Raw genomic sequence first — 23,775 nt, forward strand, 5'->3', positions numbered from 1 at the left:
TTCCTAATAAGTATATTGGTAAAATCTCTTTAAATATTAAAGCTAAGAATGGAATTTTACAGCATAGTAAAATTTTTTCAGAAGGCTCAGAGAATATTCTTTCTATGCCTAAAGGTATTTATGTTTCTTATAAAACAGCTGATTAACAGAACTACTGTGCTGAAGCATGTTATATACCTAGACTATTTCTATATTAAGCATTTAACTGCTAACCTAGAATTAAACCCAAGAATAACAGACAGAGTTTTTCAAGAGAAAAGATGCTGTGTGTAGCAAAACTCCTGCCAATGTGAAAAAAAATTTTCGGGGAAACAGCTTTTAAAGAGACTTTAACCAGACTTATATCATTATTTTGGGGAAAGCTCCAAGATTTTGATTTAGGGGTTTACGTGGAGCCACTAGGAAAAGGAGCAGGCACTTCTTATTCCAGCCAAGATGAAGTAACAGGTAATAGATATAACCTTCCATCTAACAGAACCAGAATAAATGAAACAATATAAATGAAAATGGATAAAATAAATGAAACAATGGGTTTTTAAGACACTGGCTATCAGGTAATGAAGGAGAATGATCCATGAGATATGGAACATAAGGTGAGACCTGTGATTGCCCTACCTTACTGCCTTGAGAGAGCTTCCATGCCCAGCAAACCATCAGAGAAAGAGATGAAGCCCGACAGACTCCTTTAGTTGAACAGATCTCCTGGTTGTGATAGTGTACTACAGTTTTGCAAGATGTTACTATTGGGAGAAATTTGGAAAAAGGGTACACAGACTTCTCTTTATTATTTCCTACAACTGCATGTGAATCTACAATTATCTCAAGATAATTTGTCTTAAATTTTAAGTTTTAAAAATCTTAACTTTAAAAATAAGAGAAATAAAGGTGCTTCAGATATAGAAAAGCTGAAAAAATTAATCATTAGTAGATCTGTAGTATGAGAAATGTTAAAAGCATGTCATTAAGGCAAAAGGCAAATGATGTCAGATGGAATGATGAACACAAAGGAATGATGAACACTGGACATGTAACTACATATATAAATATATAAGATTTTGCATATTCAAATCCCTTTAAAAGACAATTGCCTGGGCTTCCCTGATGGGGGTGGCTCAGTGGTAAAGAATCTGCCTGCCGATGCAGGAGACATGGGTTCAATCCCTGGTCTGGGAAGATCCCAGATGCTGCAGAACAACTAAGCCTGTGCGTCACAGCTATTAAGCCTGTGCTCTGGAGCCCGGAAACCACTACTGAAGCCTGCGCCCTAGAGCCCAGACTCTGCAACAAGGGAAGCCACCACAATGAGCAGCCCGCGCACTTTCTCGAAGAGTAGCCCCTGCTCACCACAACTAGAGAAAAGTCCTTGAAGCAACGAAGCCCCAGCACAGCCAAAAATAAATACATAAATACTTTTTTTAAAAAGACAACTGCCTGTTTAAGCAAAAATATTAATACATGTTGAGGTTTATAACAGTTGTAAAAATATAATGCATGACAACAATAGTATAAATTTCAGGAGGGCAGAAATGGAAGTATACTGTTTAAGGTTCTTATACTCTATATGAAGTGGCATATTGTAACTTGAATGTAGACTATGATAAGTTAAATATGTTTACTCTGAAACCTAAAGCAACCACTAAAATAATAAATAATTATAGCTGGTAAGTCCACAAAGGAGATAACATGGAATCATCATAAAACTATCAATCCAAAAGATGGTAGAAAAAGAGATAAAAGAGCACAAAGAAAAAGAGACAATAGAAAATGATTAGCAAGAGGATAGACTCCAACCTAATCGTGTCAATAATCACACTGAACATAAATGGTCTAAACAGCCAAATTAGAAGGCACAGATTGTCAGACTGGATAAAAAGGCAAGACATTGCTATATGCTTCCTATAAGAAACACACTTTATTTTTAAAAATTTTTTATTTTTTTAACACCAAAACATTTGTATTGTGGTACAGCCAATTAACAATGCTGTGGCAATTTCAGGTGAACAGTGAAGGGACTCAGACATACATATACATGTATTCATTCTCTCCCAAGCCCCACTCGCATCCAGACTGGCACATAACACTGGGCAGAGTTCTATGTGTTATACAGTATGTCTTTGTTGGTTATACATTTTAAATACAGCAGTGTGTACCTGACCTTCCCAAAGTCCCTAACTATCCCTTCCCCCTTGGCCACCATAAGTTCATTTTCTGTGAGTCTCTTCTGTTTTGTAAGTAAGTTCATTTGTATCAAGAAACACCCTTTAAATATAAAACCAGAAATAGGTGAAAAGTAAGAGTGGGAACAGATGCACTGTTCTAACACTAGTGAACACGAGTGGAGTGACTATATAAATATCACACAATGTAGATACCAGAGCAAAGACTATATCACAGAAAAGGCCATTTCATAATGATAAAGTAGTTAATCAAGAGAACATAACAGTCCTAAACATTTATGTACCTAATAACCATGGATCAAGACACATGAAGCAAAAACTGATTGAAATGCAAGAAGAAATAGAAATTTCAATATCTTTGTTTCAAAAGCTGATAGAACAAGTAGGCAGAAAATTAACAGGAATGCAGTAGATGTGAACAACAACTGTAGTATTCTGTTCAGGCTGCCATAACAAAAAAAAGACTAAGTGACTCAAACAACATAAATTTATTTTCTCACAGTCCTAGGAGTTGAAAGTCCACGATCAAGGTGTTGGCAGGTTTGGTTTCTCCTGAGGCCTCTTTCTTTGGCTGCAGATGGCCATGTTCTTACTGTGTCCTCTAAATCCACTATCATAGTTTGAAGATTTAAAACACCTTTCTTTCAGAAATGGACAGATCCAATAGGCAGAAACCAGTAACTAAAAGATCCTTGGAAAATCCCCCAATATTTGGGAACTAAATAATACAATTCTAAATAACCCATGGATCAAAGAGAAATCAGGAAGAAAATTTTTTTAATCTTAGAATTTGTGGGATAATGCAAAAGCAGTATTTAGGAGGAAATACCTATATTAGGAAAGAAGAAAGATCTCAAATCGATGAGCTTAGCTTCCACCTTAAGCAACTAGAAAAAGAGGAGCAAATTAAACCCAAAGTAAGCAGAAGGAAGAAATTTGTAATGATCAAAGGAGAACTCAATGAAACAGAAAACTGAAAAATTAGGAAAAAAACAATGAAATCAAAAGTTGTTTTTCTGAGATCAATAAACTTGATAAACCTCTAGATAGACTGAGAAAAAAAAGGCACCACTTACAAAAATCAGGAATGAAAGAGGTGACATAACTACAGATTCTACAGATATTAATAAAGATAATTAGGGAATATTATGAACCATTTTATGGCAATAACTTTGACAACATGGATGAAATGGGTTAATTCCTTGAAAGACATAAACTACCAAGGCTCACTCCAGAAGATAACCTGAGTAGCCTTAAAGAAATCGAAACTGTAGTTTAAAATGTTTCTATAGAAAAACGAAAATCTCCACGCCATGACTTCACTGGTGAATCGACTAAATATTAAAGAGGAAATAACGATTTTACACAAAATCTTCCAAAAAATTGAAGAGGTGACAATACCTCCCAACTCATCCTATAAGGTCAGCATTATCCTCGTATTAAAATCAGACAATGCCATTACCAGAAAAGAAAACTACACACTAATATCCCTCAGTGATATAGACACAAAATTTGTAAACAAAATTTTGGCAAATAGAATTCCATAATATGTTAAAATCGTATTACCTTGTGGCCAAGTGGGATTTATCCCAGGAATGGAGAATTGGTTTAACACTTGAAAAGCAATTAATGTGATTCACAATTACCATAATGACAAAGTAGAAAAGAAAACCATAATCATCTAAATATATGCAAAAAAATATTTAACAAAATCTGATACTTATTTTGATGAAAACTCCAAGAAAATTAGGATAACAGAAAATTTTATAGGGTATCTGGGAAAAGGAAAGGAAAGGGAAAGAAAGGAGCAGAGCTTTTGAAGGCCATAGCACTGGCTAAGCAGGGTAACTGCAGGCCACCAGGATGCTAAAACATGTCAGTGCTGGGAATGAGCCTTCTGAAATGAAACTAGCCTTCGTACTGGATTCTTGGAGATATTTAATCTATTTTAATCCTGTGAGAATCCTTGAACTTGGATCATACATCAAGTTCTGCCAAGGGACAAAGATCTTTGCTTTGATATTTTATTAATATTGGCGGTGATGATAGTGATAATAGGAGTAGCTAACAATTACTGCACAGCCAGTATGCACCAGGAACTTGATATAGTTTGATATAGATTAGTTCACAGAATTTTACAACAACTCTATCACGGAAGTACTTTTTAAAAATATATTAAAGATAAGGAAACCGAGACATAGAGAAAGGAAATAATTCATCCAAGGTCACGCTATTACATACCAGGACATGGAGATACTCACACACTCCAATTAGACAAAAGGTCAACTCCTAAGGCATTCTGGGTAACTTCAGAATTGATTTTCTCATACCACATGATGTGACACAACATTTATATGGGTAGCACAAAAACTATGAGGAATTTTTATATACATGTGTGTGCTAAATGGTTTCAGTCATATCTGACGTTTTGCGATCCTATGGATTGTAGCCCGCCAGGCTCCTTGATCCACAGGATTTCCCAGGAAAGAGTACTGGAATGGGTAGCCTTTCCCTTCTCCAGGGCATCTTCCCCACCCAGGGATCGAACCCAAGTCTCCTGCATTGCAGGTGGATTCTTTAGTCTGAGACACCAGGGAAGCCATCCCCTTTTATATATACAAATGACTAAATATAATACATATGTCAATAATGATATAGCAAAGACCACATGTTGGTCATTTATGCAGAAATAATGAAAATTTATTTGGAGCATATTTATCTGAAATCTAATTTACAATGGTTTTACAAATTGAATAAAAATTTATTAAATAACTGTGAGGTAAACCTACAGATATTAAACTCTTTTTTTTCACCCTTGATGGGCCTGTGGATCAGCGTACATGTGTTTGGAATAAATATGCTAACCTTGAGAATTTTTTTACCAAATGCATTTCTGATCAAAACCAAAAGCAGACATTTCAGGACCACTTCCTTTGGGGAAATTGCTTTTTGTTTGTTTAATTAATTGATTAAAATAACAAAATAATTGCTGACCATATTGAATTGCAGTCCCTACGGAGGGAGCTACCATGGAGGGTCAGAGGTGTTTGTCACTGTTATAGCATCTCAAAGATGGCTCCACTGATCAGTTTGTAGATTTATATTGATCCCTTTGCTCAACTATTGAGTATTTTCATACTTGAATTTTGCTTTATTTCTGAGAAATAAACATACCCACCAAAGGATTTCCTTATCAGAGTAAACTTAAATTACAAGGCTGTTATTTGGTTTATTTTTTTACCCAGCTTTATTGAGAAATAATTTATCTTTTTTAAAACTCATCTGATCCTTGGGTTTGGAAATTGAAAATATATAAAACTGCACGTTTGATTTTACAAAAACACAGAAGTATATGTATAATATAAGGAACTTTAAAAAAATTTAAGAACCCTGTCTGTTGGTTTAATAGTGTGGTTTCCATCAATTTGGTTCACAGAGATAGCAAATTAAAATTACCACCCATTGCATTTTGTAGGACATTTTAATAAGGAATATTAATGTTACAAGTAGCATTTCGGTTCACTTGTAAATTTCCCACACCTCTGACCCCGAGGTTGTACATTAAAAAAATCTCTTCAAGGAATATTCAGAAGTGGAAATTTCCATACTCTGCTGTAGATGGAACAACTACAATTGCATTGGCACTCATTTAAAAGCAACATTAAATTGCTGGTTAGTAGCAAGACTCAGTCCAGCACCACCTCCCATTGGCTGGGACCGCCCAAAACCCACCTCCTATGCCTAACTACTGGTCTGTCAGTGGCTCCTAGGTCTGGATGGCCTCTCTCTTTTCACTCTTAAACGCTGGCGGTGAGGTAGGGCCTATCAATGGCCCCAGGCATCCCAAAGCCCGCCCTCCACTCCATCGCCATTAGTTGATCTCGCTGCCTGTCGGAGGCCTTGGGCTCAAAGTGACTCCCTTCAGAAGAGCCAACAGTTGAGGACGCTGAGTCAGGGCTTTGGGACACTTAGCAAATTTTGAATTGTCGCTCAGCAAAATGTATATGCAGTCACATGTGAGGTACATGACTGAAATCGTGTTAGTTTGGGATGGATTTTGAGTGAGCCTATGACTCTTTGGAGAGAAAGGATTACCCTTGAGTGAGCCTCGCCTCCTCCCCCCCTCCTCCCTACACAGCACCTGTGCAGTGAGCTTACCCTGGAATTTTGCTCATCTTTTTGTAAACGTTGAGCAACGGAGTCAGAAATCTGTGTTCAAATACTGCCTAGAAATTAAAGTTTTTAAACAAATTAAATAATATTTAGATGAACTGAAATCTAAAATACACTCTTCCCATCCATGAAATTATTCTTTCTCCTGGTAAGCATTTTGGAGCCCTTCACTGAGCTCCAACTGAAGTTGTTCCTGACCCTATGTGGTGCTGAGGTTGCCACCAGGGCTCCTGCACTGGGAAATGGGGTGCCTGGTCCAGGGATTCAATTTCAGAATAGTGAATTTTTTTTTTAAAAAATCCTCTAACCAATTAGAATTTATAAGAAATCAAACGTTTAGAATTACTTTTGAAGCCATTTTTTTTTTGCCATGAATTTTTTAAAATCAAGGTATATTTTACATACAATAAATATGCCCATTTGCAGGGAATTCCCTGGTGGTGCAGTGGTTAAGAATCCCTCTTCCAATGCAGGAGATGAGGGTTCTGTCCCTGGTCAGGGAACTACGACGCCATATGTGAGGGTCAACGAAGCCCACATGGCCACAACCACTGAGCCTGCAAGCCACAACTAGGGACTCTGTGTGTCTCAAAGTTCCCGTGTGCAGCAACTAAGACCTGATGAAGCCAAAAATAAAACTACAATATCATAAATAAACATGCCCATTTTCAGTACAGATTTCAATGAGTTTTGACAAATGCATACTGAACAGCCCAGTCACCTCCAAAAGCTCCTTCATGCTCATTCCAATCATTCTTCCCCAAGACAACAACTACAGATTACTTTTCCTGGCTTAGAATTTCATACAGATGGAATAATAACAGCATTTCTCTTTTGTCTGTGGCTTCTTTCACTCACCCTTATGTTTATGAGCTTCATAGACATATGAAGTAGTTTGTCTCTTTCATTTGGTAAATAGTATTCTATGATCCCATTGTTGTGTTTGTCAGTTCTTAAGTTGTTGGACTTCTGAGATGTTTCCAGTTTTTTGCTATCATGAAGAAAGCTAATGTGGGATTTCCCTGATGGTCCAGTGGCAAAGACTACGCTCCCAATGCAGGGGGCCCGGGTTCCATCCCTGGTTGGGGAATTAGCTCCCACATGCCGCAACTGAGAGTTCAAATGCTGCACCTAAAGATCTCGCCTGCCACAACGAAGATAGAAGAACTCACGTGCTGCAACTAAGACCTGGCACAATCAAATAAACATACAAATTTTTTTTTTAAGAGAAAGCCAATATGAACATTTGGGCACAAGTTTTTTTGTGTGTGTGAACATATTGCAGTAGTATGCTGTGGCTGGCTCACCACAGTCAATTTTGCCAATCTCTTCTCAGCTCTGGTTCTGTGATGTCATATTAGTACACAGTTTGAAATAAGCCAAGATGGGAGTATTTATACCATAGTTGGCAATCGCTACAAATTAGAGCTTTATTTCCCTGGAGAGCTGGTTGGTAAACATATACCAGCACACCATCGGACATATTTGTTTTCATTGTTTTTTCCTTTTTTTAGAGTAAATACCTAGGAGTGAAATTGCTGGACTGCATGATGTATCTATGTTTGACTTTATATGAAGCTGCCAAACTGTTTTCAAAGTGGTGTAACATTTTACACTCCCAAAAGCAACGTATGAAAGTTCCAGTTGCTCCACATTCTCATCAGTGCATGGTATTGTCAGTCTTAATTTTAGCCATTGAATGAAGATCTGAATAGAAGAGGGGTGATGGGAAATGGAGGTTATATGGCAGCCCAGTAAGCCATACATTTGTTTTCTCTTCTTACAGACGGAGAAAGCCCTCAAATAAATACAAGTAGAAGCATGTTGGGATCCCCTCACATAATACCCTTTCTCTGATGTTCCCATTTCACTGCAGAGGAATGTTGATGCTACCAAGGGGAGAAGGTGGTCACTTCAAACATAACAGGCCATGTTCATGATGTTGGGGAATAATTAAAAATAAAATCTCGTGCCAACTCAATGAATTCTCTCCACAAAGGTAGAAAAGAATGAACTGGTTTTATTATCGAGTAAGCATTAAAACAGACAGTGAAGTGTATTACAAACAATTCACTAAAGTGATTTAGGAGAAAGTAACCTCATCCTTTTATATACCCAGGCAGTTACAACCCATTTCATACATGTTCTTAAGACATGATAACTTGCCTTCAAGAGAACTTGACAGCACTATTTGCTACACACAGTTCATCTCAAATTTATCTGGTTATTGGTGTAGCCATCTGCCTTTAGGCAAAGGAAAAACAAAACACATATCTCTCTGACAAACAGCGACTTGGAGCCAGCCGCCTAGGTCAAATTCCTAGGGACCAGAAGATAGGGCGCTATCTCCGCTGACATTCACATTTCAAAGAGATGGCTCCCAGGTCCTCAAGAACGACATTCCTGAGTTGTAAAACTGGCAGGAGGCCTATTTAGCTTTTATTAAAAGGAGTTACATACATCTTGAAGGGAGGGAGAAAAAATTTACAATTTAAAGTTTTCTAAGGGAACTACACCAAGAAAAGGGAAGTTGGAAAGTCTCATTTGTAACACCAGAGACTATTTGACTTTTAAAAACTTTGTGTTTACCCTACAATACCTCCACACGCTTCCCAGCGTTATGCACCATTCCAGGTCCACAACTCCCCTTCACGTCTAGGATTAGTCTTTCAAAACCCGTATCAACTCCATTCCTAAAGGAAGGAAGCCTCCGCCACTGCTAGGGTAAGACCTCCAGCCCCGGCTACACTAGAGAGTCGCTGTTATCAAAAGCTATGACTACAGTCTCTCAATTGGAAAACGTTGCAGATGGTTGGTGTGATTCCAACCCATTTCAAAGACGGTAAAACTGAGACCCAGGAATGGTACTTAGGGCACTGGGTCACTGGAGCAAAAAGAGCGCTTAAGGATCCCCCACCCATTTTCGGGAACCCCTAAAGTCAGCCCCAAGTGACCAAAAAAAAATAAAAGCCCTGCCTTATTCCATTGCGGCAAGATTGGGGTTAAAACCCTTGGCACGCAGGTCTTTTCCCGACTGCGCCTGCGCGAATCCGGACGAGCGAATTTGCCCTAGACCCTGACGTTTCAGGCAGCCTCTCCTAATCCGGAACACGACCCACATTCCGCCGGCCCTGCCTTGACAGGCGTGTACCTAATCCAATAAGGATGGAGGACTGAATCCTCCGGAGCCAATGGCCAAAGTCCGAGGGGCGGTGGAGGCGGACTCTGTAAGGAAACAAGAAGACAGGCCCAAGATGGAGGCGGCGGTGGCTGTAGCGGCGTGACAGGTGAGGGCGGGCCCGGTAGGGTTAGGTTTCTGGAGCTACTGTTGGGCACGGGTAGGGAGCCGGGAACGAAAGCTCAGCTCCAGGATGACTGCGCCTGGGCCCTGACGCCCCCCACCCGGAACCGGAGGAATGGTTTGACCCGGGGCGAAACCATTGTCGACGGCGGGGGGGCGGATTGGAATGGGTGCAAGGCTGCGGGGGATGGTTTCGCCCGTCGCGTGTGGCAGCGCGCCTGCGCAAAGCTGGAAGGCCCTCGGTGGGCGGAGCCGGGCCGAATGTGGCTTGGGTTATGGTATCTGTCTTGTGGAGTTCTTCTTAATCTCTTTAAGGTATCTGATGCCCATTCCTTACCAACAACGGGGAATGCGTGAAGACACGGCTCATTCCTCGCTTTCCTTATTCTGGATCAATGTCTAACCCAATAGGAGAATGTTTGAGGATTCTCACATTCCTCCTCTTTAACCCTCTCCAGCCTCCATCCATTATCACTAGTAATATGTCTGCGACCCTTTCATTAGCTGTCAAGGAGAATTTTGGAGCGCCCTCTGCCTCATCTACGCCTTACCCCTGCTTATCTCACCTCAGCCACATCTGGTGATTCTCCATAACCCTCATTTCCCCCATTACAATGTCTGGTGATACCTGTTATCCACTCTTCCTCCCATTACAGTCTCTCAGTTCAGTTCAGTCGCTCAGTCGTGTCCGACTCTGCGACCCTATGGACTGCAGCATGCCAGGCCTCCCATCACCAACTCTGGAGTTTACCCAAACTCATGTCCATTGAGTCGGTGATGCCATCCAACCATCTCATCCTCTGTCGTCCCCTTCTCCGTCTGCCTTAAATCTTTCCCAGCATCAGGGTCTTTTCAAATGAGTCAGCTCTTCGCATCAGGTGGCCAAAGCATTGGAGTTTCAGCTTCAACATCAGTCCTTCCAATGAACACTCAGGACTGATCTCCTTTGGGATGGACTGGTTGGATCTCTTTGCAGTCCAGGGGACTCCTTACAGACTCCTTACAGTCTCTAGTGATGACTATTACATCTCCCCTCAGCATAGTGTCTTTGAGCCTTTATGAACTCCCTATCACAGTCTGGTGACTTCCATTAGGCACCTAGCACAGTACCTGTGAACCTACTGTCATTACAGTCCAGGGCTTTGGGATGCCCACAATGTCCTTACAAATACTGTTTGGTGCAATTTCCATTTTCCCCAAGCTAAGGGCAGTGTCTGATGATCCTCGGTTAGTTCCCCATCACCCTGTCTGACTCCTCCCACACCACAGTATCTGGTAACCCCCTTCTCCATTCAAAAGCCAGGACAGCCTGTTCATGTCCATTATGTACTTGACACGCCCCAGTGTAGTGCGTGCTGACTTCCCCATTAGTCCCCAGCACAGAGACTTATGTACTCCTATGCCCTGCGGGACAGTGTGTGCTGCCTCTCACTATGTCCTACCCTCACCCCTCCCCACCCCCCCCTGTGCAGTGAATCTGAGACCTTGGCACTTAAGCATGAGACAAACAACTGGAGGGGCTGAGCAGAGGAGGAACTGGATCCCTTGAGCGGTGTGGAAATAAGATTGAATTTTTTGTCCTCTGCTACTTTGCTTCCATACTATCATTATAGGACCTCTGAATTCTTCCTCTGTCTTTTAGGAGCCCCATGGCACCTACCCAGCCCCACCTTAGCCCATCTTGACAAAGTCCTAGGCTCCATGGAGCCACCACGGGGCCCCCCTGCTAACGGGGCCGAGCCCTCCCGGTCAGTGGGCACCGTCAAAGTGTACCTGCCCAACAAGCAGCGCACGGTGGTGAGTCTGATGGGAGCAAAACTGGCCGGGGGTGGGCATGGACCTAGTTGTAAATCTGGGATAAGAAATGTGACAAGGGCTGGGAGAGTCCACTGGGGACCCCTCTGGGTGCTGACTCCTTACATGTGTGCACATACACACAGGTGACTGTCCGGGATGGCATGAGTGTCTATGACTCTCTAGACAAGGCCCTCAAGGTGCGGGGTCTCAATCAAGATTGCTGTGTGGTTTACCGGCTCATCAAGGGGTAAGTGTGGCTCTCCCACCCTCAACTGGGTGCCCAGCCTTCCACCCCCTTCTCAGAGTCATCCGACTCCTCCACTCTGCTGTGCAGTCTCTGTTAGTCTTCCCTTCATTTGGTGAATCCATGAGTCCATCCAGCTTTTGTCTTATTGCTTCATTAGTTTATTGGCCTGTAAGGTCAGTGATTCATTTTCTTCTTAGATCGTGAGTCCTCACCATGCTCCGTCGTCTGCTCCCGGAATTCATCTGTTTCATTCTTTCACTGTTTTATCAACTTGTCAACTCCCTCCTTCCTCCGTCTCCTCATTCTCTGTCTGCTGTGTGGGCCTTGCTGACCTTCCAGTTATTCCTCTGTTTTAGAGTTCCTTAACTTTTGTATTCAGTTCACACATTGCTTTTTTTTTTTTCACGCATTGCTTTTTATTTGTTATTTCAGTGCCTTACCAGCTGCTTTGTCAGGGGCTTGCTTAGCACCTCTGAGATTTAGTTGTTTCTTCACTGTCTCATTTCCTCCTCCTCTTGTAGCTAAGAACATGGACTCTTCACACTGTCCTTCCACTCACAGTCCCTTGTGGCTCTGGACAAGTCATTTCATCCCTCTTTGCCTCAGTTTCCCCATACATAAATAGGGGTAAGGATAGTACTGGTTCCTAGAGTTACCATACTAAAAGTGCAACATGTCATCTATTCTTCCATGGATGGCAGGCTTGGAAGGACTTTTGGTGGGTTCCCTTCCTCCTTGTGGCCCCTGGCCACCCTCCCACTCACTCCCTTCCATGCCTTCTGCAGGCGAAAGACAGTCACCGCCTGGGACACAGCCATTGCTCCCCTGGATGGCGAGGAGCTCATTGTGGAGGTCCTCGAAGATGTCCCCCTGACCATGCACAATTTTGTGAGTGGAGAGTGGGGGCAGACCGTGGGCATGGCGGGAGAGTCCGTGACCAGGCTTCAACCTTCTCTACTCTGTGGCAACAGGTACGGAAGACGTTCTTCAGCCTGGCCTTTTGTGACTTCTGCCTTAAGTTTCTGTTCCATGGCTTCCGCTGCCAAACCTGTGGATACAAGTTCCACCAGCATTGTTCCTCCAAGGTCCCCACAGTCTGTGTCGACATGAGTACCAACCGCCGACAGTGAGCCTGGCCTGGGGTGGGTGGGGAGATGGGGAGGACAGAGGCCCAGCCACAAGGCTTTTACAGACAGCTGACCCATGTTCCCTTGCTTTATACCCCAAATGCCCTCAAGGTTCTACCACAGTGTCCAGGATTTGTCCGGAAGCTCCAGACAGCACGAGGTTCCCTCAAACCGCCCCCTGAATGAGCCGCTCACCCCTCAGAGTCCCAGGTAGGGGATGCCTTAGCTGAAGGGCTACTGTCAGAAGAAAAAGATCTGGAGGCCTCGGTAGAGATCAAGCTATACTTAATTCTTTTGTCTACTCAATGAACATTTAGTGAGCACCTACAAGTGTAAGTAAGGGTATGGAGCTGTGGGGCCTCAAGCAAGTTCCCTAGTCTCGCTGGACCTTAGTTTTCTTATTTGTAAGGAAAGGATAATGATACTTTTACCACATAGGGTTCTGGTGTGGATTAAATAAATTAAAGTGGGTCCAATGCTTAGAACATGATCTAGCACAGGATAAGTTCTTCTTATTAATTATAATATATATCTATATATATATTATCTAACTACTTTGTTAATTTTTCCAGGATAACCATGCTCAAGCCTTTCTACTTTGGAATACATATTATTTTTCTCATAAATTCACTTTTACTTCTCCTTTAAGTATAATAATACTATAATATATTTCAATATTGAAATATACTATCACTCTAATATATCATGTTTATATGATATGCATTTTATATGTATATATATTTTATAATGTCAATATCTATATGATATTTATGCTATTGTATTATGTGTTATGTTGATAATATTTTTGTATAATGTATAATATTAAACATTTTTATGTAATATATAAAATAGTAAAGTTAGGGCATTATGTTATTTTTAATTATGGGCACATGTGAATTAATTATCTATGAATTGCATTTCAGGATAGTGAAGAAAACATTAAGAAATATTTTTATAACATTATAATATATTTAATATATATCATATATAACACATGTATGTATGTAACATTAACATTATTATATGTACATGTAAAGTATTGCCATTTTAATATAGATAACATTGTATATTACATAATGCATACTATATTTGAGTACTGCATATAGTTATACAATATTACATATTGCTCCTCCCCTACTAACTGTGTGGCTTGCTGTCCTTCCTTTAAGTCTTTGCTCAAATGTCGCTTGCTCAGAGAAGCCTTTCCTGACATGATCAGGGACACTTCTTGTCTTCTTATGTTGCTTTATTTTTTGCTTTATTGCTTCTATCACCATTGAATATATGAAATATTATTTGTTTTTTATTTGTCTCTCTCCCTACTGCAGTTAGTCCCATGAGGGCAAGAACCTTTGTTTTTCATTTCTTTTTTTTTTAATTTAAAAATTTTAGTACAGTTTAAATCAGCATGTGTGTAGAACCTTTATTTGTTTTGTCCACAGTTTTATTTCCACTGTCTAGAACGGTATCTGGAACACAGCCGGCAGTTAGTCAGTGTTTCTTAAACAAATGCATAATAGTAATGACAGTGGACATTTACTCTGTGTGAGCTAAACACATACCTAGGAAGGGGCAGTGGGTTGGGGGGGCATTCTACTGGTTCTGTCATTCACTCAACAGTGATTTCACAGCCTTTCCCCTGCCAGCTCCTGCACCCAGCACCGCGACCCCGAGCACTTCTCCTTCCCTGCCCAGGCCAACACCCCCCTCCAGCGCATCCGCTCCACATCCACCCCCAATGTCCACATGGTCAGCACCACAGCCCCCATGGACTCCGGCCTCATCCAGGTTGGTGTTGAGGCAGGCGGTCACCAGGGAGCACGAGGCAGAGGGGAGGGCCATTCCTGTTGTCCTCCATGTCCTCTCTCTGACTCCCAGCCCTCTTCTTCCAGCTCACTGGCCAGAATTTCAACACTGATGGTGAGCCTCCCGCTGCCTGTGCCCTGAGCCCCCAACCCCACCCCACCCAGCTCCACTCACATCCTCTCTGTAACTGCAGCTGCTGGGAATAGAGGTGGTGGTGATGGAGCCCCCCGGGGGAGTCCCAGCCCAGCCAGTGTGTCCTCGGGAAGGAAGTCCCCACATTCCAAGTCCCCATCAGAGCAGCGGGAACGGAAGTCGTTGGCTGATGACAAGAAGAAAGTGGTGAGCTCCAGGGGACACCTTTGGTGGGGGCACCACAGGCTGAGTGATGAGGGGTGTGGGCAGGCCCCTGAGATGCCGCCCATGTGGCCCACAGAAGAATTTGGGGTACCGGGACTCGGGCTATTACTGGGAGGTGCCACCCAGTGAGGTGCAGTTGCTGAAGAGGATCGGGACGGGCTCGTTTGGCACCGTGTTTCGCGGGCGGTGGCATGGTGATGTGGCCGTGAAGGTGCTCAAGGTGGCCCAACCCACAGCTGAGCAGGCCCAGGCCTTCAAGAACGAGATGCAGGTGCTCAGGTGAGACTGCTCGTGTGTGTGGATGGGGCGGGGGCGGCAGGCACGGCCTCCATGCCTCTCTGGGGAAAGGCCCTGCTGGGGGTGCTTCCTCACATCCCCCATGTTTATGTTGGGTTATAACCATAATAGAAGTTGTTTCTTTATCAGAGAAGTGCCTTTCCCCTCTGGGAAACGGGTATGTTTAAAGGACCTCTGATGAGGCTGTTTGTGTAAATACTGATGTTAATTAATGGCCCTGCCTCCAAAATGTGACTCTTTTTGCTTGCCTCTTGTGAAATGAGTATCACTGCAGTGTTACTGTATGTACTGACATCAATAGCATAATGTTAGTTAACTGCATCTCCTGGCAGCCTGGCGGCCTCTGCTTGTTCTGTACCATTAGTATGTGTTTACTGTGTTATATTCATGTTATTAATTATAATAATACTATTCTTTAAAGAACAGTATTAAAACTATGATAAGCATAATTTAATCATTGTTTGGTTAATGATTGTGATTGCTCTGCTTAATGTATCATTCCTACTATATTAATTCGTTCACACCGAGAAGCCCTGGTGTTCCCTTTTGTCACCCTAGTTACTACCACTCTTGGGGTTGCTGGTGTGGGCTTTCCCCTCTTGACAAATGGACACAATTATGTTGCAGAGTTGATGTTTTCAGTCTCTGCTCCTTTCTGTCAAATGGCAGTGATTTGAACAGGCTGTGAATTTGCACTGTGTTTGTACTGAAACCATAACCTAACTGCTATGAAGAACTCATGTGCTGTTATCCACTCTGATGTGTGCAAAACTGTGGACCATCATTGATGTTCTTTGCATGTATGTTACCATTGTAACTGTAGTAATCCTTCTATAAGGAATGAAAGTTTTCTTCTAAATGAGGGTGGCTGTTCGTACATGACAGAGTTTCTCTAAGGTAGATCCAGGTACCCAGTAGCGATAACAGCAGGGACAGTGGTGTTTTTAGGGTGCTTGCTTGTGTTTGGCCATTCAGAGCACCTTACAGGTTATTACGTAGTCCTCCCAACGCCCGTGCCAGGTATCTCATAGAATAATCACAGTTTTTCAGTTAAGGAAAATGAGGCACAGAGAGCTTAAGTGTCCTCCCTGAGATTGCACAGTGAGTACCTGAGGAAGCCTGGATTAGAACATAATTTTAGTCCAAACCCCAAACTCTTTACCTCTAAGCCTATCATGGTTAACAGGACATAGTCACACATCACTGATGTTTTTACTCAGCAGTTATCAATGTTATGTTGATATATTGCTGATGAAGGTTGGCATTCCACTTTTTCATCTTATCTCAAATGGTCACAGGCTCAAGTCATGGTCATGGTTAGAGGTGTGGCAAGTTGGATGATTAAGATGCTCCTGGTCAGTAGGGAGTGAAGGGTTATCCCTCCCTCCTGCTTTTGTTGGGAGATTTGGATGAGGAAGTTCAGGATATAAATGCTCAGCCCAGTAAATAAATCTCAGAAATTCACTGAATCTGGCCATAGTCTGGTCCTGAGCCTCCTAAAAGACAGGGTGGAAATGATGGCAGAAGGCAGCAGTGAATAGCGCCCTTCCAAAGGCTCAGAAAGTTGCTGTTTGCCCTCCCTGCCCTGATACCGCCTGCCCCACCTGCAGGAAGACACGTCACGTCAACATCTTGCTGTTCATGGGCTTCATGACCCGGCCAGGATTTGCCATCATCACACAGTGGTGTGAGGGCTCCAGTCTCTACCACCACCTGCATGTGGCTGACACACGCTTCGACATGGTCCAGCTCATTGATGTGGCCCGCCAGACTGCTCAGGGCATGGAGTGAGTGTTCTGGCTCAGGGACTAGGGAAGGGGCTAGGGGGCTGGGGGTAGGGAGATGAGGTAGCCCCTAGACAGTCTGACACCTGCTTGTACCCCTACAGCTACCTCCATGCCAAGAACATCATCCACCGAGATCTCAAGTCTAACAGTATCTACCTGTCCCTCTGGGGCTGGGCTGGGGCAGACGGCACCAAACAGGATGAGGACTTAGAGGGATGGGTTTTGTGGGGGGGCCCTTCTGGGGGGCAAACAGGGAGGGGCACCTGTTGCATTTTCCTTTGCCAAGTGCCAGAGTTGTGGCTGGTTCAGGTGGTATTCTTTGGGACTCTGGTCAGGGTCTGAGGAGTGACAGTGGTGGAAGGCATTATGGGAGTTCCTGGTCAGTGTCACAGGCATGGTGAGTGTGGGTGCCATGAGAGGAGCTTCCTAGTCAGGAGTCGCAGGGGAGCCAAGTATAGGGAGTATTAATTAGAGCTCCCCTCCAAGTCAAGATTGTAGCTAGTTTGTGTGACACTGGGGGGCTTCCGGTTAGGATTAGAGGCAATGACTGGTGTGGAGGCGTCGATGAGAGCCTCCTAGTCAGGGCAAGAAGCATGGCTCTTGGGAGACCCTGTAGTGGCCCTTAACCCCGGTGGACATCTTCCTGCACGAGGGGCTCACGGTGAAGATCGGGGACTTCGGCCTGGCTACAGTAAAGACGCGGTGGAGTGGGGCCCAGCCCTTGGAGCAACCCTCGGGCTCTGTGCTATGGATGGTGAGTTGGACCAGGCTGGATTGGGGGTGTATAGGGACATGGGCTGCTGGGCTAAGATGTGGAAGGTGGAGTGGGGCCAGGGTTTCCTGCACCAGGTGTGGGTGTCTGGACCACTCATGCTTCACCTTGTGGGGGCGGCTCTGAGTTATACTCAGTGTGGCTGGTGGGATCTGGGCCTGCAGGTCAGTCACTTGCTGACCTGCACATTCCTTCTGCCCGGTCTGGTCTGCTGAAGGCAGCTGAGGTGATCCGTATGCAGGACCCGAACCCCTACAGCTTCCAGTCAGATGTCTACGCCTATGGGGTTGTGCTCTATGAGCTCATGACCGGCTCACTGCCTTACAGCCACATTGGCAGCCGAGACCAGGTGAGCCCCATACCTTACCTGCCTTATCCCAGGCCAAGGGATCCCCTTAGTCTCCAAACCTCAGATCTCCTTTGCACAGACCACCAACACCGCTCTGCCCCCAGAAACCCCAAATTTTCAGAGCTGAGGACTCCCAGACTCTTCTGGGTCTTCTGTACCCAGAATTATTTCCTTCACTCATATCCACTTCTCTGGGTCCTCAAAGTCCAGAATCTCCTGAGTCCCCTATACCCAGAATCCCCCACGTCCCCAAAAGTCCCCCTAGACACATACAGTCCTCTGACCTGGGTACTCAAACTCCTCAAAGCCCAGAATCCCATTTATCCCAGAAACAATCCCTTTGTGCTTCTGGAATCCCCACAGATACCCACAACCACTGAGGCCTTGGGTATCTGTCAAGCTCTAGGGCCCTTGAATCCACAATACTCGAGGCCCCAGACTCTCATATTTCTCCAGGTTCAAAGACTAGAATCTCCCAGGCCCTCAGAAACCCAAGATCCTCTAGGCTCCAGGTACCAATAGTCTTTGGGTCTTGAGCACTCACTGTCCTACAGGCCACTTGGACCCATAGTCCTCTCAGCCCTGGACCACTACAGAGATACAGGTTCCTGAGGACTACCAGCCTTTAACTCCTTGCAGACCCAGAACTTCATGTTTCCCCCAGGCTCAGTTCTTTCCAGGCCCCTAAGCCCCCTAGAAACCTGTGGACCCATAATCCTTTGGGCCCCAGACACTTAACCATCTTTGATTCCCCCAAGCTTAAATCCTTCTGTTCTGTTAAGCAGAGAATCCTTCCAAGTCCTCAGGGACCCAGAATCTCTAGATCCACCAGATACCCACAGTCCTCTGGGCCCCAATATCCAGAATACCCCAGTTCTCCCAAAAGGAGTCCCCGAGGTCCCTCAAGACCCAGAATTCCCTGGGCTTCCCAGCCCAGATCACCCCATTCCTGTCCCTTCTCCCAGATTATCTTTATGGTGGGCCGTGGCTATCTGTCCCCGGACCTCAGCAAAATCTCCAGCAATTGCCCCAAGGCCATGAGGCGCCTGCTGTCTGACTGCCTGAAGTTCCAGCGGGAGGAGCGGCCCCTTTTTCCCCAGGTGGGCTGAGGAGGAGGGCTGGACACCCTGGGGAGGGAGCCTCTGAGGAGCGAATGTGAATTGTGTGTGTTCAAGGCTCCGAAGTGTACAATGTGTGTGAGTGTGTGTTTCCCCTTTAGACTGGGGTTTGGGGGTGTTTGGATGCCCACGTGGCTCTGGACACCCCCTCCTCACCTGCCCCTGCCCCCAGATCCTGGCCACGATTGAGCTGCTGCAGCGGTCACTCCCCAAGATTGAGCGGAGTGCCTCCGAACCTTCCTTGCACCGTACCCAGGCTGATGAGTTGCCTGCCTGCCTACTCAGCGCAGCCCGCCTTGTGCCTTAGGCCCCACCCCCAGCCACCAGGGAGCCCATCTCAGCCTCCCACGCCAAGGAGCCCTTCCCACCAACCAATCAATGTTCTGTCTCTGCCCTGATACTGCCTCAGGATCCCCCATCCCTGCCCTGGGAGATGAGGGGTGCCCATGTACTTTTCCAGTTCCTTTGGAACTGGGGGACCCTTGGAGACCAAACCCATAATTTGGTTTCCTCTTGGCTTTGGGGATACTTTTAAATTCAGGAGCTCCTCCATCTCCAATGGCTGGGATTTGTGGCAAGAATTCCACTGAGCACCTCTCTGTAATTTGTGCCTGATGTGCCTTCCACTGGATTTTGGGGTCCCAGCACCCCATGTGGATTTGGGGGTCCCTCTGTCTCCTTTCCACCATTCAAGGACTCCCCTCTTTCTTCACCAAGAAGCACAGAATTCTGCTGGGCCTTTGCTTGTTTATTTTGCTTCCCGACTCTTCTCATGGGGTTCAGAGCCGCTGAAGGGTGAGGGTGAGTCCAGGCAAGGGTGGAGTTTGGGGGGAGGTGCGGATCACACAAACAGTGCCACTGCACGCATCACCACAGGCGGCACGATGAACGAGGACCACATATGCCAAGCACGGGCACGAGAGGAGGCCACGTCAGTCACAGACACAGACATCACGGCAAAGGTGGGGAAGTGGGAGACCACTGGCCTTCTGTGTGCACAGGATGCTGGGAGGATGGGTGGAATTTGCATATTTAAAGACAGCTGTCAGAGGCAGGAAAGTGAGGCAGGGGTCCCTGGGGAACTGAGGGGTCCTAGCAGTGGGAGGAGCTCTCAGTGTGTTGAATGGGGTTGGGGGCAGGGAGGACTGAAGGGAAAACCTTGAGGGGCTTGGTGGGGACAGTTGAACAGGTGGATCCCCAGAGATGGGAAATCCAAAGAAAGGGTATCAAAGGGAGGGGTTTCTTAAGGATTGGGGAAATTTTGCTGGGGAACAAGGTGCACTGGAGAGCTCTGGGGGCAGGAGTGGGGTTTCCCAGGAATTTCAGGGCTCCAGGAGTGATTGCCTGGTGTTTGGAAGCTTCCAGGAAGGAAAATGCACTCGGAGGGTTGAGGTCTTCAGGGATCTGGAGGTTCTAAAACTGAGAAGTAGTTCTTGAGATGACTGAGAGTGGGTTTTTCAAAGGACGTGGGAATTCCAAATGTGAGGATTGGATTTAGGACCAGGAGTGAGGTTTCCCCAGGGACTTGAGCATTCTGAGGAGTGAGAAGAGGGATCTTGATGATCCAGGAGAGGACTTCTCAAGGGATGAGATTTCCAAAAGTGAGAAATAGATTCAAGGCCCAGACAGGGGTTGCCCAGGGATTTGGGGGTTCTCAGGGTAGGGTGTCAGTCGGAGAAGAGGCTTGCGAAAGACTTCCTCAGGCTGCGGATGGTCTCAGCTTTCACCTCGTCCTGGCTAAGGCTGGGCCTGGGCGGGGCTGGCTCTGGAAGGTTGAAGGCATTGGTCAGAGACTGGGATTTGCTAGAGAGAAACAAGGTGGAGGCGTGGGAGGAAGGGGGAAGAGGAAGGGAGGAGGGGGAGAGAAACACAACGTTACCCCAGGCCCGGCCCCAGCCCTGCCCCTCTGGTCCTGGGGCTGTGCCTGTTACCCTCCCACCCAGCAGCACAGGCCTGGACCCTGAGGGATTCTCAGGAGGAGTAGGGGAGTCCTGGGCTGGGTGGGAGGATCTGGATCCAAGGTGAGGAAGCCTGGGATGTATGGGAAGAATTCTGGGCTGAATCTTCTCAGAATTCTAGACCAGATTGGGAGGTGTTTGATATAAGGTGATGATGGGCAGGAAGGTTTCTAGTCCAAGGGCGAGGAGTCCAGAAAGAGGGGTGGTGTAGGGCTTGGACCAAGGACAGGCTGGAAGGGGAAGATCTGAGGGGGGAGCAGTTGGATGGGGCAGGGAGGGCTTTTGAGGTAATGGAGGAGGTCTGGAATGGACAGAGAGGATAGTGTGATTTGGGAGGAGACTCAGATGGACCAGAAGGGAGCCTAGACTCTAGAGAAAGTAGGAGGATGACTGGAAAGTGAAGTAACTTAGGAGGATTGTGGATTGGGCTGGGAGGGGTTTGGGGGTTCAGTTGCAGGGAGGTTGGGTAGGAGGAGAATGAGTTGGGCAGGGAAGTACTGAAGAAGGGTTAGCAAGGCGCCTGGGGTAGGCCAAGAGGAGCTGGGCTAGGGGGCTTTCCCAGGGCCTACAGGGAGGATTCTGAACTGAAGAGGGGTTCTCTGGAATGGAGTGTAGGAGCTTCTGTGAACCAGGAAGGGTCTGGCTCAGACTGGAACCGGAGAGAGAGCTGTTAGGACCCCGTGCAGGACCGGGGTCTGAGGAGCCAGGGATCCCAGGGCTGCCCTCCACGTGCAGGAGCCCATTTTGTGAGCAGCAAGGTGAGGGCTGCTGTGGGATCCTCTTACTTGAGCTGCGGGTGTGGGGGTCCCCCGGCAGCAGCAGTGGCAGGTGGTGGCACATCCTGGCTGGGTTTCTGGGCCAGTTGTGGCTTGGTGGGACGTCCAGCGGGACCCGGGCCACTGGGTCGCGGCTGCTGTGTAGTGGGTGGTCCAGTGCGGGGCATGGGACCCGCCTGGCTGGCCTGGCGTGTGGGGCCAGCAGGGCCTGGGGGTTTCTGGGGTGGGCCCTGGCGCTGCTGACCACCCGGTGGAACTCCTGAGGCCTTTGGCGGAGCCTGACCAGAGACCGATGTCTGACGAGTAGCCTGTGTGGGGCCCGCCTGGCGCTGAGGAGATGGGGAGGCGGGTGGGCGGGTAGCTGGAGGTGCCCCAGGTCCTCCAGCCACTGGCCGGGATTGGCGGCCTTGACCCTGGGTCATCGGTGTGGCCTGGGATGCAGGCTGCTGGGGCACTGATGTGGGACTTGGTAGACGCTGGGGCAGGGGGCTGCCAGCAGGGGGTCCAAGGCCCGAAAGGTGCTGCTGGCCCTGTGGGGTCGGGCGCTGCTGCAACGGGGGTCCCTGGCGTTGGGGGCCTGGGCCCGGCTGTGGAGGGCCGCCTGAGGGACAGAGAGAAAGTGCACATGTGAGAGCGAGCCAGTGAGAGGTAGGAGGCTGCCGGGCAGAGTCGGGGCCCAGGAAGCTGGCCCCTCACTTACCCTGTGGCGGGGGTCGTTGCTGAGCTGGGGGCCCCGCTGGCTGCTGGGAGATCTGGCGGCCCAAGGGCAGGGCCCCTGGGGACGGAGTCTGCGGCAGAGGAGTGGAGCAGGAGAGGTTAAAAATAGTTACCAGCCAGTGGGGCATCAGCCAATCAGAATGACACGGGTTCCCTGTATGCTGGGTGTTGCCGCATTTGTGGCTGAGCTGAGGGATGGCAGGTTGTGGGGTCGGGGGGGGCGGGGGGGGGTAGATTTATTCCCAGGGGAGGGGTCAGGAGGTACTCAGGGAAGTCAGGGTAGCAACTATTTATCAAATTTTTAAATATTGGACAATTTTAAAAAGTTGGTCATTGCCGCAACACATGTGTGTCCCTGTGTTACTCTTAGCCTGCTGGTTATCAGCTTTATGACACAGCATGACCAAGGGCTGGCCTGCCCACATCTAGCCCCTGAGGGCCAGAGCCAGGGGCCTGACCTGGCTGTGGGAGCCCCTGCCAGGGGAGGCATCCCGCTGCCGCTGCCGGGGTAGGGCCTGGGCCATCTTGTTGACCACAAGCTCTACGATGAGCTGCTTGTCTTCATCCTGGTGGTCACCAATGAGCGGCATGGAGGAGCCCACCACCTGGAGGAGGAGAGGGGATCCGGTGAGGAGAGAAGCAGGAAGTGCATGGGAGGGCAAGGATGACAAAGTGCTTGAAAAGTTGGAAAGAGGCATGGCTGGCAGCTGGCCAGGAAACAAACTTTGGTTTGAGAGGCACTGATTATGCAGTGTGGGAAGGCTTGTCTTTTACGAGATACCTTACAGCTTAGGATATACAAACAGGGATGAGCAAATGAGGGCTTACCTACCGGCCAAATCTGGCCCAGCACCTGTTTCTGTACAGTCTGCCCCCCGCCCCCCCGTCTCCTGAACTAAGGGTGGGTTTTATATTTTTTAATGGTTGAGAAAAAAACCAAAAGATTTCATGTCCTGAGAAAACTATATGAAAGTTAAATTTCAGTGTCCATAAACCAAGTTTCATGGTAACACAAC

General features: G+C 46.5%; 2 protein-coding genes across 5 annotated transcripts in view; one reads left to right on the forward strand and one right to left on the reverse strand.

The window, feature by feature from the left end:
* The first annotated feature begins 9,438 nt into the window (after positions 1-9,438).
* ARAF (A-Raf proto-oncogene, serine/threonine kinase) lies at positions 9,439-20,044 on the forward strand. 3 transcript variants are annotated; one of them, XM_061409924.1, is made up of 16 exons: positions 9,439-9,637; positions 11,294-11,448; positions 11,592-11,695; positions 12,481-12,583; positions 12,667-12,821; positions 12,934-13,032; positions 14,454-14,610; positions 14,715-14,742; positions 14,822-14,967; positions 15,062-15,264; positions 16,893-17,069; positions 17,171-17,231; positions 17,719-17,823; positions 18,059-18,190; positions 19,156-19,290; positions 19,481-20,044. In XM_061409924.1, the coding sequence occupies exons 2-16, from the start codon at positions 11,353-11,355 to the stop codon at positions 19,613-19,615; spliced, it is 1,836 nt and encodes a 611-aa protein (XP_061265908.1). In that variant the 5' UTR covers positions 9,439-9,637; positions 11,294-11,352; the 3' UTR covers positions 19,616-20,044. The 3 variants fall into 3 exon arrangements, with proteins under 3 accessions (XP_061265908.1, XP_061265910.1, XP_061265909.1); XM_061409926.1 differs by having other exon boundaries at positions 14,469-14,610; XM_061409925.1 differs by lacking the exon at positions 9,439-9,637 and adding an exon at positions 11,111-11,203.
* SYN1 (synapsin I) overlaps positions 19,475-23,775 on the reverse strand; it is a 55,232-nt gene continuing 50,931 nt past the window's right edge. Inside the window, exons 10-13 of one of the 2 annotated variants that reach the window (XM_061409923.1) lie at positions 23,218-23,364; positions 22,743-22,830; positions 22,052-22,643; positions 19,475-21,073 (exon numbers count right to left, since the gene is read on the reverse strand). In XM_061409923.1, coding sequence (XP_061265907.1) covers positions 21,046-21,073; positions 22,052-22,643; positions 22,743-22,830; positions 23,218-23,364 — 855 coding nt within the window. In that variant the 3' untranslated portion in view covers positions 19,475-21,045. Of the gene's footprint in view, positions 21,112-22,051; positions 22,644-22,742; positions 22,831-23,217; positions 23,365-23,775 lie in introns of both variants that reach the window. The other variant, XM_061409922.1, reaches the window with a different exon arrangement.

The sequence above is a fragment of the Bos javanicus genome, chromosome X (assembly GCF_032452875.1).
Source record: "Bos javanicus breed banteng chromosome X, ARS-OSU_banteng_1.0, whole genome shotgun sequence".
Classification (NCBI taxonomy): domain Eukaryota; kingdom Metazoa; phylum Chordata; class Mammalia; order Artiodactyla; family Bovidae; genus Bos; species Bos javanicus.